The sequence below is a fragment of the Oenanthe melanoleuca genome, chromosome 8 (genome assembly GCF_029582105.1).
Source record: "Oenanthe melanoleuca isolate GR-GAL-2019-014 chromosome 8, OMel1.0, whole genome shotgun sequence".
In the NCBI taxonomy this organism is placed as follows: domain Eukaryota; kingdom Metazoa; phylum Chordata; class Aves; order Passeriformes; family Muscicapidae; genus Oenanthe; species Oenanthe melanoleuca.
This window is the reverse complement of record NC_079342.1, coordinates 25,601,795-25,620,300: the sequence shown is the minus strand read 5'-3', so window position 1 is coordinate 25,620,300 and position 18,506 is coordinate 25,601,795. Positions and strand designations below refer to the sequence as shown.

General features: G+C 60.8%; 4 protein-coding genes across 5 annotated transcripts in view; 2 read left to right on the top strand and 2 right to left on the bottom strand.

The window, feature by feature from the left end:
- PDE4DIP (phosphodiesterase 4D interacting protein) overlaps positions 1 to 335 on the bottom strand; it is a 28,829-nt gene extending 28,494 nt beyond the window's left edge. Inside the window, exons 1-2 of the mRNA XM_056498091.1 lie at positions 314 to 335; positions 2 to 174 (exon numbers count right to left, since the gene is read on the bottom strand). Of these exons, the coding sequence (XP_056354066.1) occupies positions 2 to 174; positions 314 to 320 (180 nt within the window). The 5' untranslated portion in view covers positions 321 to 335. The remainder of the gene's footprint in view (position 1; positions 175 to 313) is intronic.
- Positions 336 to 8,360: 8,025 nt separating this feature from the next.
- LOC130255909 (uncharacterized) lies at positions 8,361 to 10,812 on the top strand. Its single transcript, XM_056496973.1, has 2 exons — positions 8,361 to 9,962; positions 10,043 to 10,812. Exons 1-2 carry the CDS (start codon positions 9,410 to 9,412, stop codon positions 10,810 to 10,812), a joined length of 1,323 nt encoding a protein of 440 aa, XP_056352948.1. The 5' UTR covers positions 8,361 to 9,409.
- Positions 10,609 to 14,511, top strand: PHGDH (phosphoglycerate dehydrogenase). 2 transcript variants are annotated; one of them, XM_056498218.1, is made up of 13 exons: positions 10,609 to 10,833; positions 11,084 to 11,330; positions 11,549 to 11,700; positions 11,873 to 11,938; positions 12,016 to 12,070; positions 12,149 to 12,247; positions 12,332 to 12,464; positions 12,544 to 12,692; positions 12,883 to 13,035; positions 13,166 to 13,298; positions 13,427 to 13,554; positions 13,721 to 13,949; positions 14,212 to 14,511. In XM_056498218.1, exons 2-13 carry the CDS (start codon positions 11,193 to 11,195, stop codon positions 14,367 to 14,369), a joined length of 1,593 nt encoding a protein of 530 aa, XP_056354193.1. In that variant the 5' UTR covers positions 10,609 to 10,833; positions 11,084 to 11,192; the 3' UTR covers positions 14,370 to 14,511. The 2 variants fall into 2 exon arrangements, with proteins under 2 accessions (XP_056354193.1, XP_056354191.1); XM_056498216.1 differs by lacking the exon at positions 10,609 to 10,833 and having other exon boundaries at positions 10,989 to 11,330.
- A 465-nt stretch (positions 14,512 to 14,976) lies between these two features.
- Positions 14,977 to 18,378, bottom strand: HMGCS2 (3-hydroxy-3-methylglutaryl-CoA synthase 2). Its single transcript, XM_056498219.1, has 9 exons — positions 17,962 to 18,378; positions 17,320 to 17,759; positions 16,989 to 17,114; positions 16,662 to 16,826; positions 16,423 to 16,591; positions 16,167 to 16,337; positions 15,578 to 15,684; positions 15,369 to 15,494; positions 14,977 to 15,288 (listed from the first exon to the last, which is right to left on the bottom strand). The coding sequence occupies exons 1-9, from the start codon at positions 18,063 to 18,065 to the stop codon at positions 15,182 to 15,184; spliced, it is 1,515 nt and encodes a 504-aa protein (XP_056354194.1). The 5' UTR covers positions 18,066 to 18,378; the 3' UTR covers positions 14,977 to 15,181.
- Between the last annotated feature and the right edge of the window lie 128 nt (positions 18,379 to 18,506).

Sequence of the window (18,506 nt, the reverse complement as noted above, 5' to 3'; positions counted from 1 at the left end):
CCTTCTCGAAGTCCCGCAGGGTCTGTGTGTGGGCGAGGGGACCCATCTCCAGGTCCCGGAGGAGACACGTCTGCATCAAGGGGTCCGACTGGGAGCCCGGGGGGCCGCTGGAGCCCCTCGGCTCGGCTGGCACAGGCTCCTCATCCCCTTCTCCCCACAGCTCTCCTTGGGAAGCTGGCGGGGAGCAAGGGCGAGCAGCAGTCAGGCGAGCAAAGCCACTGATCCACACACACCTCCGAGGAGAGGAGAGGAGAAGGCAGGGGAGGCTCAGAAAGCCACCGCGGCGATGCAAAGGGACATGCAGGTGCCTTACCCGCCATGTGTGTGGCTCCGGGGAGCACGGCCGGCACGGTGTCAGTGCTGCTGGGGTCCCTGCGGAGAGCAGCACACGGCCGGGTCACCACAGCGCCAGGCTGGAGGGACCGGGAGGGTGACAGGGTGACAGGGGCCGGGTCACCCACAGCACCAGGACAGAGGGACCGGGAGGGTGACAGGGGCCAGGTCACCCACAGCGCCAGGCCGAAGGGACCGGGAGGGTGACAGGGTGACAGGGGCTGGGTCACCCACAGCACCAGGCTGGAGGGACCGGGAGGGTGACAGGGGCCAGGTCACCACAGCGCCAGGCCGAAGGGACCGGGAGGGTGACAGAGTGACAGGGGCCGGGTCACTCACAGCACCAGGCTGGAGGGACCAGGAGGGTGACAGGGTGACAGGGGCTGGGTCACCACAGCACCAGGACAGAGGGACCAGGAGGGTGACAGGGTGACAGCGGTGACGCCACATGTGTCTGTCCCCGCAGCCGGCTCTGAGTGCGAGCCCTGGGGGCTGCACAGATGGCAGTGTCCCCTCAGCAGCACTTTAGGTCCATTAGCAGCCCTGGCAGGGCCACCTGAGCCCCCAGAGCTGAGGCCACAGCCCCAGGGAGCCTCTGGCCCTGGCTGCTTTCAGAGGGCCTGTGCCTCTGTGCTGTCCTGGCTCACCAGCTTGCAATCGGGTTTATTTTCAGCTCAGAAGCGTGAGTCATTTCGTGATTTAAAAGAAAGAGAAGGAGAAACCCTAACAAAAAAAAAAAAAAAACAACAACCTGGATTGTTAGGGATTTTTTTCCTTTTAAAGAAATAAGAATGTTTATTTTGTTATCTCAGCCTGGCAGGTTTTTGGTGGGGTCCCATGAGCAGGGAGGTGGGCACTTGCCCCAGCATCAGTGTGGGCACAGTGCTCTGCCTGCATGCACGAGACTGAGCCACAGCAGCCAAGGAAGACCAGCATGTTCCTGTGCCACAAGCCATGGTAGGGACCCCAGGACTATGTCCCCAGAGCCTTGCACACCACAGCACTGCCAGCCTGGCAGGGAGCAGGAGAGGCAGACACAGGGTGCCACAGACCCTGCAGCAATGGAGGGAAACTGAGGCATGACAACATTAAACACACCAGCACTGTGTGCCCTGCCAGACACCATAAACCATGATACCCAGAGACAAAGCACCCAGAGGTGTTGTAGCCACAGATAAGGCACCCAGGGGCATATTACCCAAGGTGTGGAACCCAGAGGCACCCAAATTTCAACAACCAGAGGTGTGCTGCCTGAGGAGATCAAGAGGCACAATATCCAGGGAGGTGTGACCTCTGGAGGCACGACACTCTAGGTGGATCAGTGCCCAGGGTGTGACACCCAGCAGCAAAACATCAAGATGCACAACACTTAAGGACAGTAACCAGAGGCATGATATCCCTGGAGGCAAAATACCCAAAAAGGCACATTAACCAGTGGCAGAATATGCAAGGCTTGACACCCAGAAGAGTAATACCCAGAGACTCAACAAGCAAGGAGGGATCACAGCCAAACACTTGATGCACGAGGAGACACAATACCCAGAGGCAGAACAGCCATAGGGACAGTAAAATACTCCAAATCCTGGGGATGCTGGGCATATGATGACCAAGGAGCCTATGCACAGGAGATGTGCATAGTTGACAGAAAGAAAGGATGAGCTGTGGAAAGGGTGAAGTCCTGTGAGATAGGATCGTCCTGCTTTGACTCTGAAAAACTGCACAGAACAGAACAATGTCCTGTGACTGGAATTTTGAAGGACACCATGGCCAAAAAAGCAATTTTTTCCCAATTAGGAATTATTTTAAATAATGAAACATGCACCACTGCACTGGCAAATAAGCTTAATGAAATACATGCTGCTACATATATGACTCTGTTACTCAACTCTCCACCCAGATCATGCCATATGTAACATTGGAGGAGGGGGATAAGATTGGGGTACACATAAGGAGGATAAAAATTTCACCTGGTTCGGAGGAAGACCCAAAAATACCTTGGAGACAGTTAAGGGGCTATTCTTGTCTCCCTTTTTCCAAGCCAGGGACAGCTTGCTAAATTTCTGCATATTATTGTTATTATTACTTGGGTTAACACAAGTGTGCACCATCCTGAGAGGGAAAAGAATGGGCCCAAAAATGTTGGAAAAACAACAACAAAGCAATTATTGGTACAGTGTTGCAGGCTCGCTGATCTTGTGTGCAAAAGGAAACCAGAGCACCCTCTCTCCTAAAAAATGGCAGATATAGAATGTACTGCTTTGAAATAGAGAAAAGGAGCAATTTAAAATGCATTTTAATACATTTTAATACAGCTGAAAATAGGGAAAAGCAACTGCAGAAACACTTAGAGGAAAAGAAGGAGAAAAAAATAAAAATTGGAAGAAAAGGTAGAGATGATGCTTGTGTGAGCTCCTGATTCCCCTGACATCATACACATTAGAAAACTAATCATATTCCCCGAGGAACAGGATGGAGACATATGGGGTGACCCAAATGACAGAAAACTGGGGGAATATGATTGTCTCCTTCCAATCCCCCTGAGTATGAAGCCAGATGCATTACAGAAACAGAAGAGACAAGTGAACCTTGGTGAAGAGTGGGAAATCATAGCTGAAAAGCAATCCCATTCAATCTGATTCAGTTTGAAAAGTGCTGTGGCCATCAGCCAGGCTGAGCTGAAATTCAGCAGGTGAAATCCTATCACTGCATACATAATAACAGCCCACACATTCCAATTCCAGGTGGGCCTGCTCAACTATTAATGACATTTCTAATAAGTAAGGGAACACAAATTCCAGCATGAACACAGCAGGACACTGAAAAAGTGTGGACAGGGTTGAAATCACTGGAGTGAACAGAGCAAGTGCAACGTGCCGAACCACCACGGCTAATTTATGGCTCCCAGGCGATAAGCACAGCACGCTTTGCAGCAAAAGATCACAATGAAAACATTTTGGGTTTCAGTGTTCTGAGCAGCCAAACCTGGCAGCTGATGCAGAGCAGCGTTTGCTCCTCCTGTTCAACCCTGACCCTAAAAGAAATCCGGATGTCACAGTGCATTCACCCCACATGGTGCTTACCCTCCCTCATTCAAAAGCTACAATTCTCTGCTGCAGCACGAAATTGAGCTCCTGAAGTTACAGCTAATTTGGAAAAAAGATAAATCAGCTCCAGAGCCCACTCCCCATATCATTCACCAATTGGTAATTCGCCAAACTTTCGCCCCATGTAATTCACCAGTTTGGCTAAAACCTGGAAGGGAGATGGCAATCAGCTGTTGATTACTGGCACATAGACAGGGTGGCACCACATTTGGAGAAAAGAGAGATGCCAGTGCCAATACTGAGCCTTTAACCACTGCTGTGCCAAATATCAAGGAACTGGTAACCCAGCTTCAGGGAGTGCCTCACTCATGGATGGCAACCCTGAATGTAAAATACATGTTTTTTGTGATTCCACTCCAGGAATACAAGGCTTGATTCACCTTCACCTGGAAGGGAGTGCAGCATATTTTTGATAGGCTGCTCCAGGGATATAAACACTTGTTCCACTATTGATCATAAAGCCCTGGCAAAGTCTTAGCCACTATCATGCCTCACCAAAGGTTAGAGTGTATCAGTAGATCAATGATCATCATCATCGAATCATCCTAGAATGGGCTGGTTTGGACAGAATCTTAAAGATCATCTCGTTCCAACCCCCCTGGCAGAGACACCTTCCACTAGCCAAGGTTGCTCAGGGCCCCATCAAACCTGACCCTGAACACATCTGGCAATGGGACATCCACAGCTTCTCTGGGCAACCTGGGCCAGGTCTTATCACGCTCACAGTAAAGAATTTTTTTCCTACTATCCAATCCAAGCCTATCTCCTGTCAGTTTGAAGCCATTCCCCCTTGTCCTGTCACTACATGCTCTTGTAAAAAGTCTCCATCTTTCTTGTGGGCTCCCTTCAGGTACTGGAAAGCCACAATTAGATGCCCCTGAAGCCTTCTCTTTTCCAGACTGAACAAACCAAATTTTCTCATAGAGAGAATTCTCTGAAATTCCCTCATAGAGGTCCTCCATCCCTCTAATCAGTTTGATTGGAGAATACGGTGGTTTTGCCCACAAGGCAAAAAAAATAGTGAGCCTTGAGCAGTCCTACATCCCAGCATCAGAGGCCCAAGTTAAGCTTCTGTGAGCCTGTTGGATTAAAGAAGCCACTTCTGTTCTCCTGTAAACCCCAGAAAAAACAGAACATGGATAGAATCTACCTAACATAAAGGAGTGACAGCAAGTTCTGGGAACTTCAGAATTATTATTACGAGAATTGAGGCTGTTCCATCAGCTTGATCCCATATACCTATGGTACCATATACCATACGTATTTATGGGGAATGGTGCTTCAGTGAACACAGTTCCCATTTGATTCTGTGTCAAAAGGGGCTGGAAGAGCCAGAGAGAACACTAGACATTAGCTGCCACTCTTTGAATGACACTGGAACAAGATATTCCTCTTTAGAGAAGGGCTTGCTGTCCCTGGTGGGGCGGTGACACCAGCAGAACAGATAGGGAAAGAACAAAGGAAAGGACAGAGTGAGAAGATTCGGGGGAATACCCAACTGACTGATACCAGGCCACCCTGTGCTGGTTACAGTGCTTCAGACTGGGACCCTGGCAATGGTATTAACAACCCAAAAATAACCTTATGCCTGGGAAACAAAATAGTACTGCCCAGGGCCACCCTGAGGCGGGGCCAGCCCAGGGCAGTGGCTGCCTGCCAGTGGGGTGAATGAGCCAAGCACCCACTTTCCCAAAGTCCAGCTGCCCAGCCAGCACCCCCACACAGCCAGAGTGGCAGCCCCATGCCTGGCCATGGGAGTCCTGGGCCAGCAGGAGCCCAGGGCTCTGCCACGGCCGTGGCTGGTTGGGCTGAGTGGGGGCTCCCCCCTCCCTGCCCCTGTGCCCAACACTGGGAATTTGTTTGCTGTGGAGGCCACTGCAGTGCTGCTGGGGCTGCAGGAGGACAAGAGCCCTTTCATGCCAGCCTGGAGCACGGAGAAGAGCTGTCAGCCCAGCACGGAATGAGGGGGCTCAGCCCTGGGGCCCCCCACTCACCAGGCAGCGCTGCCCACCCACCCCCGTGTGCCTGCAGGCCCTGGCACGAGTGGCACCACGAGGCCCTGACTCAGAGCACTCCCTGACTCACAGCATCACACCAGGGCCTCTGGCCAGCGCTGGCACCCCAGGGCACCGCTGGGGAGAGGGGACAGCGAAGGGCTGGCTCACACATGGGCTGTGTGAGAGTGGCTGCTGCCATGGGGAAAGCATCCTGGGGTAAAGCGTCCCCAAAGCACACTAGAGCCCAGCAACAGCAACTCACCTCCTTCTGCTGCTGGATCACCTCCTGCAGGGAGACAGATGGACAGAGAGATGGACGGAGGGATGGACGGAGGGATGGACAGCAGGCTGCGCTCAGCAGCAGCCACCGTGTGGCTCCAGGCTGGCAGAGGAGCCGTGACAAGGGCCAGGCAAGGCCAGGGAGTGCGTGGCAGCTCAGACGCCGAGCGTGGCACATCCCAGCTCCCCGCTGACTCGATGGCACAAATGTCTCAGCAGGGGAGGAGGTGCAGCGGGGACAGCCGTCCCCAAACACGGCGGCTGCCGGAGCGTGCGAGCAGAGCACGGAGCGCACGGCACGGCCACCCACCGACCTGCACACGGGGCACGGAACAAGGTCCCCATTGAGCACGGCAGGCCGGGGGGAGCGGGGGCTGGCGCTGGGCGGCTCCCGGAGCGGCACCGCAGGCGTGGCAGCCGGCACCGCTCCGGGGCCCGGCATCCCTGCAGAGGAACCGGCACCGCTCCGGGGCCCGGCATCCCTGCAGAGGAACCGGCACCGCTCCGGGGCCCGGCATCCCTGCAGAGGTACCGGCACCGCTCCGGGGCCCGGCATCCCTGCAGAGGAACCGGCACCGCTCCGGGGCCCGGCATCCCTGCAGAGGAACCGGCACCGCTCCGGGGCCCGGCATCCCTGCAGCGGGTCAAGCGAGCGGCTCAGCGTGGAACCGGGCACGGACACAGCCAGGGGAAGAGCGGCCACGGTTAAAACGGGGCTGGGGAGATGAGGCAAGCCAAGCTCCCTGCACCACCAGCAGCACCCTGAACCCCTTCCTTCAGTGCCCTGCTTGGCCCAGCATCTCCCAGCAAGCCTCACATGCCCGGTGCACGAGGAGAGCTTAGTGATGGTGCAGGCACCGGCCCAGGATCCCACAGCACCCTGCAGCTCCTGCCCTGTCGTGTGGCACGCACACATTGCCTTGATAGCCACAGGCAAGCGACTCCTGGTCCCTTCCATGCACACCAGTGGCTCCCGAGTTCCCTTGGGCTTGCCTGATGCAGGGCCCAGAGAACCACCAGCCCGGGGTCCCAAAGCCCTGCCGCTAGCCCCACGGGACCCCAGCAGCAGGAAGGGACATCCCCGGCCCAAGGAATGGGGTTTGGGACAGGGAGCGTCCGGCCCTGCGCAGCCCCGAGGGAGCGCACTCTGATCCCGCCCGCATCCCAGCTGCATCCCGGCGGCACCGATGGTACCGGGGGTTAACCTGTGCCTCAGCTGCGGCATCACCAGAGCCCAGCGCGGGCGCACGCAGCCCCCGCCGTGCCCGGCACACACGGACACCGGCACCCGCATCGCCCCGGACACGCACCCGCGGATGTCACACGGACGCGCTCCTCACCTCCGCCTCGGGGCTCGCATCCTCCTCCGCGCCGGGCCACGCACCGGCGGCCCCGGGCCGGCCAGCTCCGGGCCAGGCCACCGCGCCAGGCCACCGGGGGCACCGGGCCGGGCCGCCGGGTCCCCGCAGGCGCTGCCGAGCCGGCCCGGCGTGCGCCGGGGACGCGGCTCTGCGGCACCGGCCGGCTCCGCCCGCTTCTGCTTCCCCTCCTCCTCCTCCTCCTCCTCCTTCTCCCTGCCTCCATCCTTCATCTTTCCCTGCCTCCCAGAATCCCTCCCTCCCTCCTTCTGACCCCGCATCCTTCTTTCCTTGCATCCCTCCATCCTTTCCTCTGACCCCGTCATCTTTCCTTCCGCGCTCCCTCCCTCTGCCCTCTCCCTGATCCCTCTGTCCATCCCCCCATAATCTCTCCTTAATCGCCATCCTGTCCCGGCTGACACAGCCACCTCCCGCCCCAATTCCCCACTCCACCCATTCCCTCTGGACTGAGCCCCAATCGCTCCTCACACTTCAGTCCCCCAGAAACAATCCATGATCCCCTCCTCTCCCCTCTCAATCCTTCCAACTTCACGGTCTCCCCAAAAGACCCAATCAGCCAAGATCCCTCATGGCACCCTCAAACATCCATACTGACACCCCAATTACCTGCCCATCATTCTTGGGTGCCTCCATCCCAACGTGACACCCCCAATCCCCTTTGCCACCCCAGAGCCCCATGAGTCTCTGGATACTGTTCCAGTCCCTCAACACCCTCTCTTGCTTTATAATTGCCCATGACATCCCACTCCTCCACTAGGACATTCCTATAGCCCTTGATCCCCATAAATCCCCTTGAACAGCCACCATCCCAACCAAACACCCCCAAACCCCTCACCCCTTTCCTCTTCTTTGCCATTCCCCATCCCAGCCCCAACAACCCCAGTCCCCTTTGCCACCCCTAATCCCTTTACCTGCTTGACATCCCAATACCAGCGCTGCCCCTGCCTCCTCTCCCAGCCCCATTCTCTCTGCAGAGACCCTCCCCCAAATTCCCTGTTGCTTGGCCCCATTCTCCTCTGTCCTGCACCCCCACAGCCCTCCAGCCAGCTGTGCCCCATGGCCACCCACCTGCCACCAAGCAGAGTCTGTCCAGGACCCTTGTGTGGAGCCAGGTGAGGGCTAAGGGTTGTTATCCACACCCTCTGTGTTACCTGTGTGGATGGAAAGCCACAGAGCTGATGGCAAGAAAGGAGGAAGAAGTCCTGTGGTGATGAGGTGGTTCTGCTTTGACTCTGACTAATGGAACAAAATCATATGACCAGGAATTTGGAGGACTCAGTGGCCAAAAAAAAGTAATTTTTGTCTGATTAAGGGCCATTTAAATATTAATACACACCCCTTGCATATGCTAATAAACTTAATGGTACATGATACCACATCTATATCTCCATACTCTCCACTTAGGTTGTGTTCTACATAACACAGGAGTAGGGGAAGAAGTAGAAAGGAATAGGGCTGGATGTAAGGAGGGTAGGAATTTTACCTTTGGGAGGAAGACCCAAAAACACCTTGGAGACAGAATGGGCTACTCTCCTCTCTCACCTCCCAAGTGGGGACACCTTCGTGGTAAGTTTCTGTATACAATTGTTATTATCATCACACAACACATCACTGCAACTGGTGCATTTATCAACAGCAATTCTGCATCTGTATTTCTGCTGCTTCCATGTACTGCACCATTCATCCATTCATCAATCTGTGATTATGAAGGATTTTATGGAATGTGACCAAACCTATGGTGTTGAATTAATAAACTGCACTATTTGTGAAGCTGTACAGCTAGAATTTCCTACTGAACACCACCAGACCTATAGTGCCAAATTGGTTATACTCAGAAATTCAGCTCAGCTGTCCCCAGCCCTCTGATCTGTGAAGGCCAGCTGGAACACAGGTGGGTTTATTTCCTGCCAAATTTCTTACTCTAAAAGCAACAGCCGGTACCATGGGGTCAGCAGAGGGGTGCTGTGCCCCATAACCCCCCATTTCATCCCCGTTGTGACTCATAAATCACCACAGCCACAACCCCCTGACACCCATCCCACTGGCCCTGACAGCTTTGGGTCCCCTCCAGCCTCTGGGTCCTCTCCAGCCTTTGGGTCCCCTCCAGCCTCTGGGTCGCCTCCAGCCGTCTCCCTTGGGGGCCAAGGAGTGGGGGCACCTGCCTGCTGGCACAGCCACCCCTCCAGCACTCCCGGTGTCCCAGCAGGACACTCCCAGTGTCCCAGGAGGGCCGCGGCAATGTGCCTCTGGCCACAGTCCCCAGGAGAGGGCACAAGCTGGCCGGGAAAAGCCGGAAAATGCGCTGCCACAGGCGGCGATGGCTTGGCCACGCGTGTCCCCCGCACAAACACGCCACAGGCGTGGGAGGGGAGCCACCATGGAGGCCACGGGCAAACCTCCAGGGAGCAGGGCGCCGGGATGGCAGGTCCTGCTGTGTCCTGCGGGCACCTGCAGCAAGGTCCTGATGGCTAAAACAGAGGCCGGGGCTGGTGCCCCGCTGTGCCGAGGGCTGCGGTGGCCCCAGCCCGTGGCGGGCTATCCCTGTGGCGGTACCCGGGTCACAGTTCCCTGCCGAGGGGACCGCTGCAGATTTCACCAGCCGCTGCCCTTGACCGCATCTGTCACCCCGTGCCGGCCGCCCTGGACTTTCCCCGCTCTGGCGTCACGGTTGTTCCCTGGCTGTAGCTGCAGGGTGGCACCGGCTGGGGTGGAGCCAGGCTGTCCACAGCTCCAGGCTGTCATAGCTCCAGGCTGTCCGCAGCTCCAGGCTGTCCACAGCTCCAGGCTGTCCGCAGCTCCAGGCTGTCATAGCTCCAGGCTGTCCATAGCTCCAGGCTGTCCACAGCTCCAGGCTGTCATAGCTCCAGGCTGTCCACAGCTCCAGGCTGTCATAGCTCCAGGCTGTCATAGCTCCAGGCTGTCCGCAGCTCCAGGCTGTCCACAGCTCCAGGCTGTCCACAGCTCCAGGCTGTCCACAGCGCTGTGCTCTCCCATCTCGGCGGCGCTGCCTGTGGCCAGGACAGTCATCCCATTCCGGCCACCTCCTGTCTGCTAGGACAGGTCCATCCCTCGGGCTCTGCTTGGCTTTACAGCCTCCAGGGCCACCCAGGTCTCGCACAGAGCTGGATCTGCTGCCTGGGTTCGGCCCAATCCCTTTGGGACCTGGCTTGGCAGCAGTGGGTAGGTTCTACCCACTCTCCCAAGAGTGAAAAGTGGTGGAAGGAAGGGCCAGACCCTGCTCCCCATGGGCAATGCCTGCTCCAGGTGTCCGGTGAAGGTCTGGCCGCACCCCTTGCCATCCTCGCATCCCATGCCCGGTGTCACGGACCCGTCCCCATGGTGTCTCAGGGCCAGCACTTCCCACTGCGGGGTCACTGGACGCGGCCACCTGGCTCTTGCCCCATGGAGGGCGTTTGCTGGGTGGCTCCCACGCACCTCCCGTCATTGGGAGCCAGCGGCCAGGTCCGGCCCCGTGTCCCCGGCGCCTTATCAGAGACATTGCTCAACAGCAGGCACGAAGTCGGGGGTGGGCAGGGGCCACGGCACTGCCTCGCTTCTGAGCTGCGGGGTCTGGGGAACCCCCATTCCTGGGCGAGCTGGGGAGGGCACGTCTGGGTTGGCCATGGGCCGGGCTGCTCCCTGCCCGCGGCACCCCCGGCTCTGTGGGGAGCCACCCACGCCATGGTGGCTGTCACTGCCGTCCCCGTCCTGCCTTACTGAGCTGTGATATGCGGGACGGAGGTGCGCAGGATCGGGACAAGCTGCCCCCGGTTTTCGTGGCTCCCTGACCCACGGGGTGCTGTTGGGGCACCCCTTCCCTTTCCCTGGGGCTGCTGGGGGGCCGTGGCCCGCACCCCCCGCCTCCTCCCTCCCCCCGGGGGCGGGGGGGATGAGGAGGGGACCGGGCGGGCTGGGGCGGGGAGGGGAAGGGAAGGAGGTGGGATTATGGAGACGGGACCCAATGAGCCCGAAAAACGTGCGCGGCTCGCAGCTCTTTTAGCGCGGCGGAGGGGCAGCAGCAGCCTCTCGGCGGAGTGCGGACAGAGCCGGCACCCCCGTCCCGTCCCGTCCGGCCCCGTCCCATCCGGCCCCGTCCCGCCATGGCCCTGGGCAAGCTGCAGAAAGTGCTGATCAGCGAAAGCCTGGACCCCTGCTGCCGGGAGATCCTGCAGGCCGCCGGGCTCCGGGTGCAGGAGAAGCCCGGGCTGAGCAAGGAGGAGCTGCTGCGGGAGATCCGGGTGAGGCAGGGCTGCACCCACGCCCGGGTGGGTGGGTGGGTGGGCACAGCTACGGGCCGGCGGTCCCGGGAGGCAGCGGGACCCCCTCGACCGATCCCCGCCTCCCGTCTGATGCAAGAGCCCGGCCGGTTTCGCACGGCAGATCCCGGACCCTGGCAGGGCTGTCCCTGTTCCCTGACCCTGCCCTGGTCCCATTCGCCGTGTCTGTCACCCCTCAGGACTGCGATGGGCTCATCGTCCGCTCGGCCACCAAAGTCACGGCCGAGGTGCTGGAGGCGGCAGAGAGGCTGCAGGTGGTGGGCAGAGCTGGCACTGGCGTGGACAATGTGGACGTGGAGGCAGCCACCAGGAAGGGCGTCCTGGTCATGAAGTAAGAGCAGGAGTGGGGGGACATCCGTGCCTGTGATCCTGGGGAGGCCGGGGGGACTTCAGCAGGGTGCCTTCCCCAGCCCTGGCACCTCCCCGTGTGTCTCCATGCTCGGGGGGCACAGAGCCCTGTCAGCCCGGGGGACACACAGCAGTGACACGCTCTTCATCCCCAGCACACCCACTGGGAACAGCCTCAGCGCCGCCGAGCTCACCTGCGGGATGATCCTGTGCCTGGCCAGGTGAGCACAGGGCTGGGTGGGGACAGAGGTGTCCCCTGCAGGCCCCTGCCCCACGCTGACCACAGCCTCCTCTTTAGGCAGATCCCGCAGGCAGCTGCCTCCATGAAGGAGGGCAAGTGGGACCGTAAGAAGGTAGGAGGGAGGTGAAGCACCTCTGGGTGGGGGGTGTCCATGTGGGGTGTGCTCCCTCACTGTCCCTGTGCTCCCCAGTACATGGGCATGGAGCTGAACGGGAAGACGCTGGCCGTGCTGGGGCTGGGCCGCATCGGCAGGGAGGTGGCCACTCGCATGCAGGCCTTTGGCATGAAGGTGAGGAGGCAGGGCAGGGAGCAACGATGGGCGGCTCGAGCTGCCTGAGCCAGGCTGTAAGAGTGAGTGCCCGCTGTGCCCCAGACCATCGGCTACGACCCCATCATCACCCCCGACGTCTCGGCCACCTTCGGCGTGGAGCAGCTGCCGCTGGAGCAGATCTGGCCCCGCTGCGACTTCATCACGGTGCACACGCCGCTGCTGCCCTCCACCACGGGTACGGGCGGGGCAGGATCTCGGGGAGCTTTGGGGAGAGCTGGGGCAGCCCCCTTCTGCTCACAGCCCTCCGTCTGCAGGGCTCCTGAACGACAGCACCTTTGCCAAGTGCCGCCGCGGCGTGCAGGTGGTGAACTGCGCCCGCGGTGGCATCGTGGACGAGGGCGCGCTGCTGCGGGCGCTGCAGTCCGGCCAGTGTGGTGGGGCCGCCCTCGATGTCTTCACACAGGTCAGTGGGGCTGTGGGGACCCCCCGAGCTTGGCTTTGTCTCAGCACTGCCTTAGTGTTGCCCAAACCAAGGTACCTCACAGTACCTGTGAGGCTGGGGTCAGGAACAGCCATTCTCAGCTTCCCTCCTTGCAAAGGAGGGTGAATGCCTCCTGCTCCGAGCTGATGGCAGGGTGGGACTGTGTCTGCAGGAGCCCCCCAAGGACCGTGACCTGGTGAACCACCCCAACGTCATCTCCTGCCCACACCTGGGCGCCAGCACACGGGAGGCACAGAGCCGCTGCGGCAAGGAAATCGCCATGCAGATCGTGGACATGGCCACGGGGAAGGGGCTGACAGGAGTAGTGAGTGCCCCTGCAGCTCCTGAGCTCCTCTGAGCGCCTCAGTTACCCCAGCTGTGACCCACGGGTGCACTGGCAGCAGTGTTCCGTGTGGGATCCCTGGCAGGCTCTCACCACTCGCTCTCTCCCACAGGTTAATGGGCAGGCTCTCAGCAAGGCTTTTTCACCCCACACCAAGCCCTGGGTCACCCTGGCCAGGGCCCTGGGCACGCTGCTGTGCACGGTGGGCAAGCAAGTGCAGGGCAGCCTGCAGGTCTGCACCCTAGGTGAGCCTGGGTGTGGAGAACGGGCAGGCAGGAGAGCAGGGAGAGCAGTGGGGTTGGAGCCCTGGAGTGTGCAGGGAGGCCTGACCTCTCTGCTGCTGGCTCATGCACACCTCCTCCCTGCCCCCCAGGGACAGCCCTGAAGGAGGCTGGCAGCTACCTGACGCCTGCTGTGGCCGCGGGCATGCTGGCTGGAGGGACGCAGAAGGAGGTGACCCTGGTGAACGCCACGCTGCTGGCCCAGGAGGCTGGGCTGAAGGTGTGTGGGCACCCAGGCTCTGCCCCCCAGCCTGCTGCACCTTCCCCCCCAAGCAGCATGAGCCTGGGGACACCCTGCCGGGCTGCTAATGCTTCCAGGGATTGGGGACATCCCCTCCCCGCCCCAGACACACACGGGGTGCTGAGTGCCCATGTCTGTCTGGCAGGTCACAAGCACCCACAGTGATGTGGCCCCCGAGCCCGACAGCAGCACTGGGCTGGTGCAGGTGTCCCTGCAGGGCACCCCACACCAGGTGATGGGGACAGTGCAGGGCAGCACCCCAGCCCTGCGGCAGATCAACGGGGCCACCTTCCAGCAGCCAGCCCCACTGTCTGGCCCTCTCCTCGTCTACAGAGCCAAAGCCTCCGACAGCAGTGCTCTGGCCACCCTGACTGGTGAGTCCCTGTGCCAGCCCTGAGCTGCAGGGACAGCCTGGGGAACCCCCACACCGACCTAGAGCTGAGCCTCTGCTGCTGCCTGGATGGATGGATGGGGGGTATGGACAGGAGGTTGTGTGATGCTGGGCAAAGCACTTGGGGTGGAGGAAGGAATGGCACCTCTGAGTGGGGTGTTGGGGTGAGCAAAGGCTCAGCTCCCTGCTGGGTGCTTGGATCAGTGGGGCAACCTGTGGTCCCTAATTGCTGTCCTCCTCTCCAGGGCTGCTGAGCAAGGCAGGGGTCCAGCTGCTGTCCTACCACAGCTCCAGCATGGTGGCAGGGGAGCAGTGGAGCGTCGTGGGGCTCTCAGCCCCCCTGCCCAACCTGGGCGAGCTAAAGCCACGAGTCACGGAAATCTTCCAGCTCCACCTGCCCTAGACCCGACTGCCCACAAGGACTCTCCCCACAGCTGCAGCATCTGGACCCTCCCCCAGCTGGGGAAGCATTGCACACGGCCGTCCCCGACCCCCACACTGGGTTTGGGGTGGCCCCATGTTCAATAAAGGGTCTAGAAGGAGAGCGTACGTGGTGCCTTGGCTGTGCAGTCCTTTGTCCTCAACCCCAATCCCCCTCCCTCCTGCCCCTGCTGCTCCCCGGACCTGCTGCTGTTTGCTGAAGGGTGCAAAGGTCTCTGTGGCTGCCGAGGTCCTGGCCACAGTCCCACAGACATGGCCCAGAGAGCAGCACTACATGAGCCCCCCCACCGAGAGCCACTGTGTCACCTGTGCCCTCCTGCCCACGGGTTTTGCCATGAGGATGTTTCCATTTAATGCCATCATGGGGAAAATGCCATCTTGCCCCCCAGAATTGGTGCCTGGGAGGGTGGGGCTTACTTGTCTCCCCCAAAACGTCAGGGCATACTCCCATGTGTAACAGGGCAGGTGGAATGGAATGGTCATGGAATAAATCCCATAAGCAGCTGTGATCCAGACTGGTGGTCGTTGATTGGGAGGAGACCATTCAAGACCAGGAGCCAGAGCCGGGCTGCTGCCCCCTCCCATCGCACCTTTATTCCCCTGCTCTGCCCAGGTGTTCGCACCTCCAACAGCTCCGAGGCACCGCTGGCCACTCCTCACCCACACAAAGGGAACTTTCCCACTCAGGCCGGCCCCGGGTGTGGGGAATACAGAGATGACAGCGGGAAAGGGAGCATCCTCCTCCCCAGGGCTCACCACGCCCGTGACCCCACCCTAGATGGGCTTCCTGGCGTATTCACGGCGGTACTTGGAATCCACCCGCGTCAGGTACCACGTTCCGGGGAACAGATCCGCCTGGGAGCCGTGGGGAGCGTGGTCGGCTGCAGGGAGAGGGCAGTGATGCTCAGGGCTGTTGTGGGGTCCTGGCAGGGCAGGGTGAGCTCTCCCCAGCCCCACTCACCCAAGTGATGGGTTTCCTCCCGCCGCTTCATGATCTCGGCGAAGTCCTGCGGGGCCACGCGCTTGCGGGCGTCCAGGCGAGCGGGCAGGTCAGCCAGGCTGGACACCAGCTTGTCCAGGGGCGAGCCTGGCAAAGGGCACCCCGCGTGTGAGAGGGCACCACGGACAGCCCCAGGCTGCCCTCCCTTCCCTCTCTGCCCCGGGGCTCACCTGGGGATGCATTCTGCGAGACGCGGAGGGAGAACATGCTGGCGGCCAGTCCCGAGCCGTAGGAGAAAGCGCCGATCCGGGAGCCGGCCAGGTCCCGGGCTGAGCACCTGAAATGAGAGGTGAGGGATATTTGGGGATATACAGGGCTGTAGGGGCAGTGGAGGGAGCTGCCTCCTTTGTTGGCAGGCAGATCCTTGGGGCTGCATTTCTGAGGGAGTGCAGCCCTGGAGTGTGGTGGTGGCACAGGGAGCCCCAGGATAAGGCTTTTCTTTCCCTCAGAGCCTGTCTGTTCCCGTGACTCCTTTCCCGTGGGGTCACTCATTCTAGTGGGCATGACAACAGGGGTTTTCATCCTGCTGGTGATGACAGAAGGGCTTTATGCACTGGCCCAGCTCCAGCGAGCTGGGATGAAAAACCTGGCAGGGAGATGGCCTGGAGCAGGATGCATGCACACTGTGTGCAATGAAAGGATCAGGTCCCTATTGAGATGAGGGCTGGGAGATGAGTTCTGCCCCTCTGTCCAGCCAGGGAGTGCCCTCCCCAACATGACCTCCTCCCTCTCCCCAAGCCAGAGTTTGGGGGGACTCACTGGGACAGGAGGGAGGCCAGGCAGCCATACATGGATGGTGTGTACATGTTGCCATTGCGGGAAGAGAGGAGCAGGGAGGGCTTGGTCTTCTTGTTGAAGATGTCCTGGCTGGCTGCCTGGAATGCCTTCTCCACCTCCTTGCTGGTGTAAGTGTCCTCCAGCTTCACACCTCTTCCCAGAGAGAGAGCAGCTGGAACCCCAGGCCAGCACATCCCTGGCTGGGCTGAGGGGTGGGGGACACGGCAAGGGGACACACCTGAAGGACTGCAGCCCCTTGTAGAGGCCAGAGGCTGTGTCGGGGTTGGGGGCGGCCAAGAAGTCGTTCAGCAGCAGCCGCCCCACCGACTTCTGCACCAGCTTGCAGAAGGGCGAGTGGAAGATGATGTACTTGAAGTCATCGAGGGTGAAGGGCCTCTGGATGCCAGCTGGGGGGCAACAGGGGGCCATCAGCACCCAGGGGGCTGGGCTGGGCGCCTCAGGAGGGCTGCCACTCACCCTGCTGCCACTGGGTCTCCGCCTTGCGCCGGTACACGGCGTAGCAGCGGTCCAGAGCCCGCAGGTAGCACTGGATGGAGAGCTGCCCGTCCACCACCGGGTACTCAGAGGACAGGTTGGGCTTGTAGAAGTCGTAGGCGTGCTCCATGTGGGTGCCACGCAGGCCTGGGGGCACGGGGAGAGCCAGCTGTCAGACAGCATCGGGAGTGGCAGCACCCAGGGGCGCTGCAGGAACCCAGCAGGCTCTGGCTGAGCAGCTCTGCCCGGGGCTGGCACACGGATGCACAGCCCCCATCAGCTCAGCCCCCGGGGTATCGTGGCACCCACCTCTCTCCAGCACCAGCGGGGCGTTGGGTCCCACCAGCATGGCGATGGCGCCGGCGCCGCCCGTGGGCCGCGCGTTGCCCGTGGCGTAGACAGCGATGTCCCCGCACACCACCACGGCATAGCGGCCTGGGGGAGGACAGAGGGACCGGGAGCCTCCATCCCACTGCCCCGGCGTGCTCCCACCCCCGTGCTGCCAGGTGTTACACCAAAGGGTGGTGGAAAGCCTGGAGGTGCAGCTGGAGCATCTTTGGGTTTTGGGACAGCTCCTGCCTCCTTCCCCTATCCCACAGCAGCCACCCAGCCCCGCAGCACGGTCCCTGCCCGCACTCACCATCCCAGGCGCTGGACTCCACCCAGGCGGCCGCGTTGAAGAGCGAGGCCGTGCCCCCGTAGCAGGCGTTGGTGGTGTCGATCCCCTCCACGTCGGTGTTGCCAGAGTCGTGGAAGAGCTGCATGAGGACGGTCTTGACGGCCTTGGATTTGTCGATGACGGTCTCGGTGCCCACCTCCAGGCGGCCGATGGAGTCCCAGGAGAGGCGGCCGCGCTCCACCAGCCGCTGCACCACGGTCAGGCACAGCGAGTTGATGTCCTCGTGGGCGGCACAGAAACCCATCTGCTTCTGGCCCAGGCCCCGCGTGTACTTGCCGGCCTCCACGCCGTCAAACCGCTCCAGCTCCTCCTGATCCACGTACTGGGCAGGGAAGTACACCTCCAGGGCCAGGATGCCCACGTCCTTGGGCCAGGCGCCTGTCCCGGCAGCGCTGGAGAGGCTGTGGGGCAGAGGGAGTGCCGACAATCCCACGGCAGCTTTGGGGACACAGGGGAGATGCCACCAGCGGGCAGCCCGGGCTGGGAGCGCTCCGAATTCCGCGGAGGGGAGGAGGGAGAGGCCCTCCTTCCCTAAGGGCTCAGCCAGCTCCCCAGCCCTACCCGGGGTGTGTCTGCAGCCCCCCGGTCCCTGTGGATGCTCACCATGCCCTGTGCCAGCCTGGGGGGCGCTGGGTGCCCCGGGGTGCCCTCTCCGGCGCCCACCTCGCCCCCCAGCACCGCGCGGCGCGCCCCAGCACCCGCAACATCTTCACCCCGGAGGGACTGCCTGCCGGACAGACGGACAGCGGGACGGGCCTTGGCGTAGTGCTTTTATAAACTCCGTGGGCAGCTCGGCACAGCCCTCCCGGCCTTTATCAGCCTGCCGGACCCTGGCGCTCAAAGGTCGCCGAGCGCCGGCCAACATCAGAGGGGCGGCGGAGCTGCGGAGGGGGGAGCGTGAGAGGTGTCTCCGTCTTGTCCCCAGAGCCTGGGGACACGGAGCCGGGGCTGAGCAGAGGGACGGGCTGCCCAGGGCAGGGGCAGCGCCGGTGCCAGGCTGTGGTCACTCTGCGGTGCTGGCGGGGAGCAGAGGGTTTTGGTGCCCGCAGCATCCGCGCTGCCCGGGGCGCAGTGCGCGTCTGACACGTGCTGCGGGGCTGGGGGGGCAAAAACCCCGTGAGCTGGGTGGGGACAGAGCCATCCTCAAA

Bases quoted from the DNA above. Each gene is read 5' to 3' on its own strand.
- LOC130255909 (XM_056496973.1), top strand. From the start codon at position 9,410: ATGGCTTGGCCACGCGTGTCCCCCGCACAAACACGCCACAGGCGTGGG. The intron at 9,963-10,042 runs GTCCACAGCTCC...CCACAGCTCCAG, and splicing joins GGCTGTCATAGCTCCAGGCT to GCTGTCCACAGCTCCAGGCT.
- PHGDH (XM_056498218.1), top strand. From the start codon at position 11,193: ATGGCCCTGGGCAAGCTGCAGAAAGTGCTGATCAGCGAAAGCCTGGAC. The intron at 12,248-12,331 runs GTGAGGAGGCAG...GCTGTGCCCCAG, and splicing joins TGCAGGCCTTTGGCATGAAG to ACCATCGGCTACGACCCCAT. The intron at 13,950-14,211 runs GTGAGTCCCTGT...CCTCCTCTCCAG, and splicing joins TGCTCTGGCCACCCTGACTG to GGCTGCTGAGCAAGGCAGGG.
- HMGCS2 (XM_056498219.1), bottom strand. From the start codon at position 18,065: ATGTTGCGGGTGCTGGGGCGCGCCGCGCGGTGCTGGGGGGCGAGGTGG. The intron at 15,685-16,166 runs GTGAGTCCCCCC...CTCTCATTTCAG, and splicing joins CTGGCCTCCCTCCTGTCCCA to GTGCTCAGCCCGGGACCTGG. The intron at 15,289-15,368 runs GTGAGTGGGGCT...CTCTCCCTGCAG, and splicing joins GGAGGAAACCCATCACTTGG to CCGACCACGCTCCCCACGGC.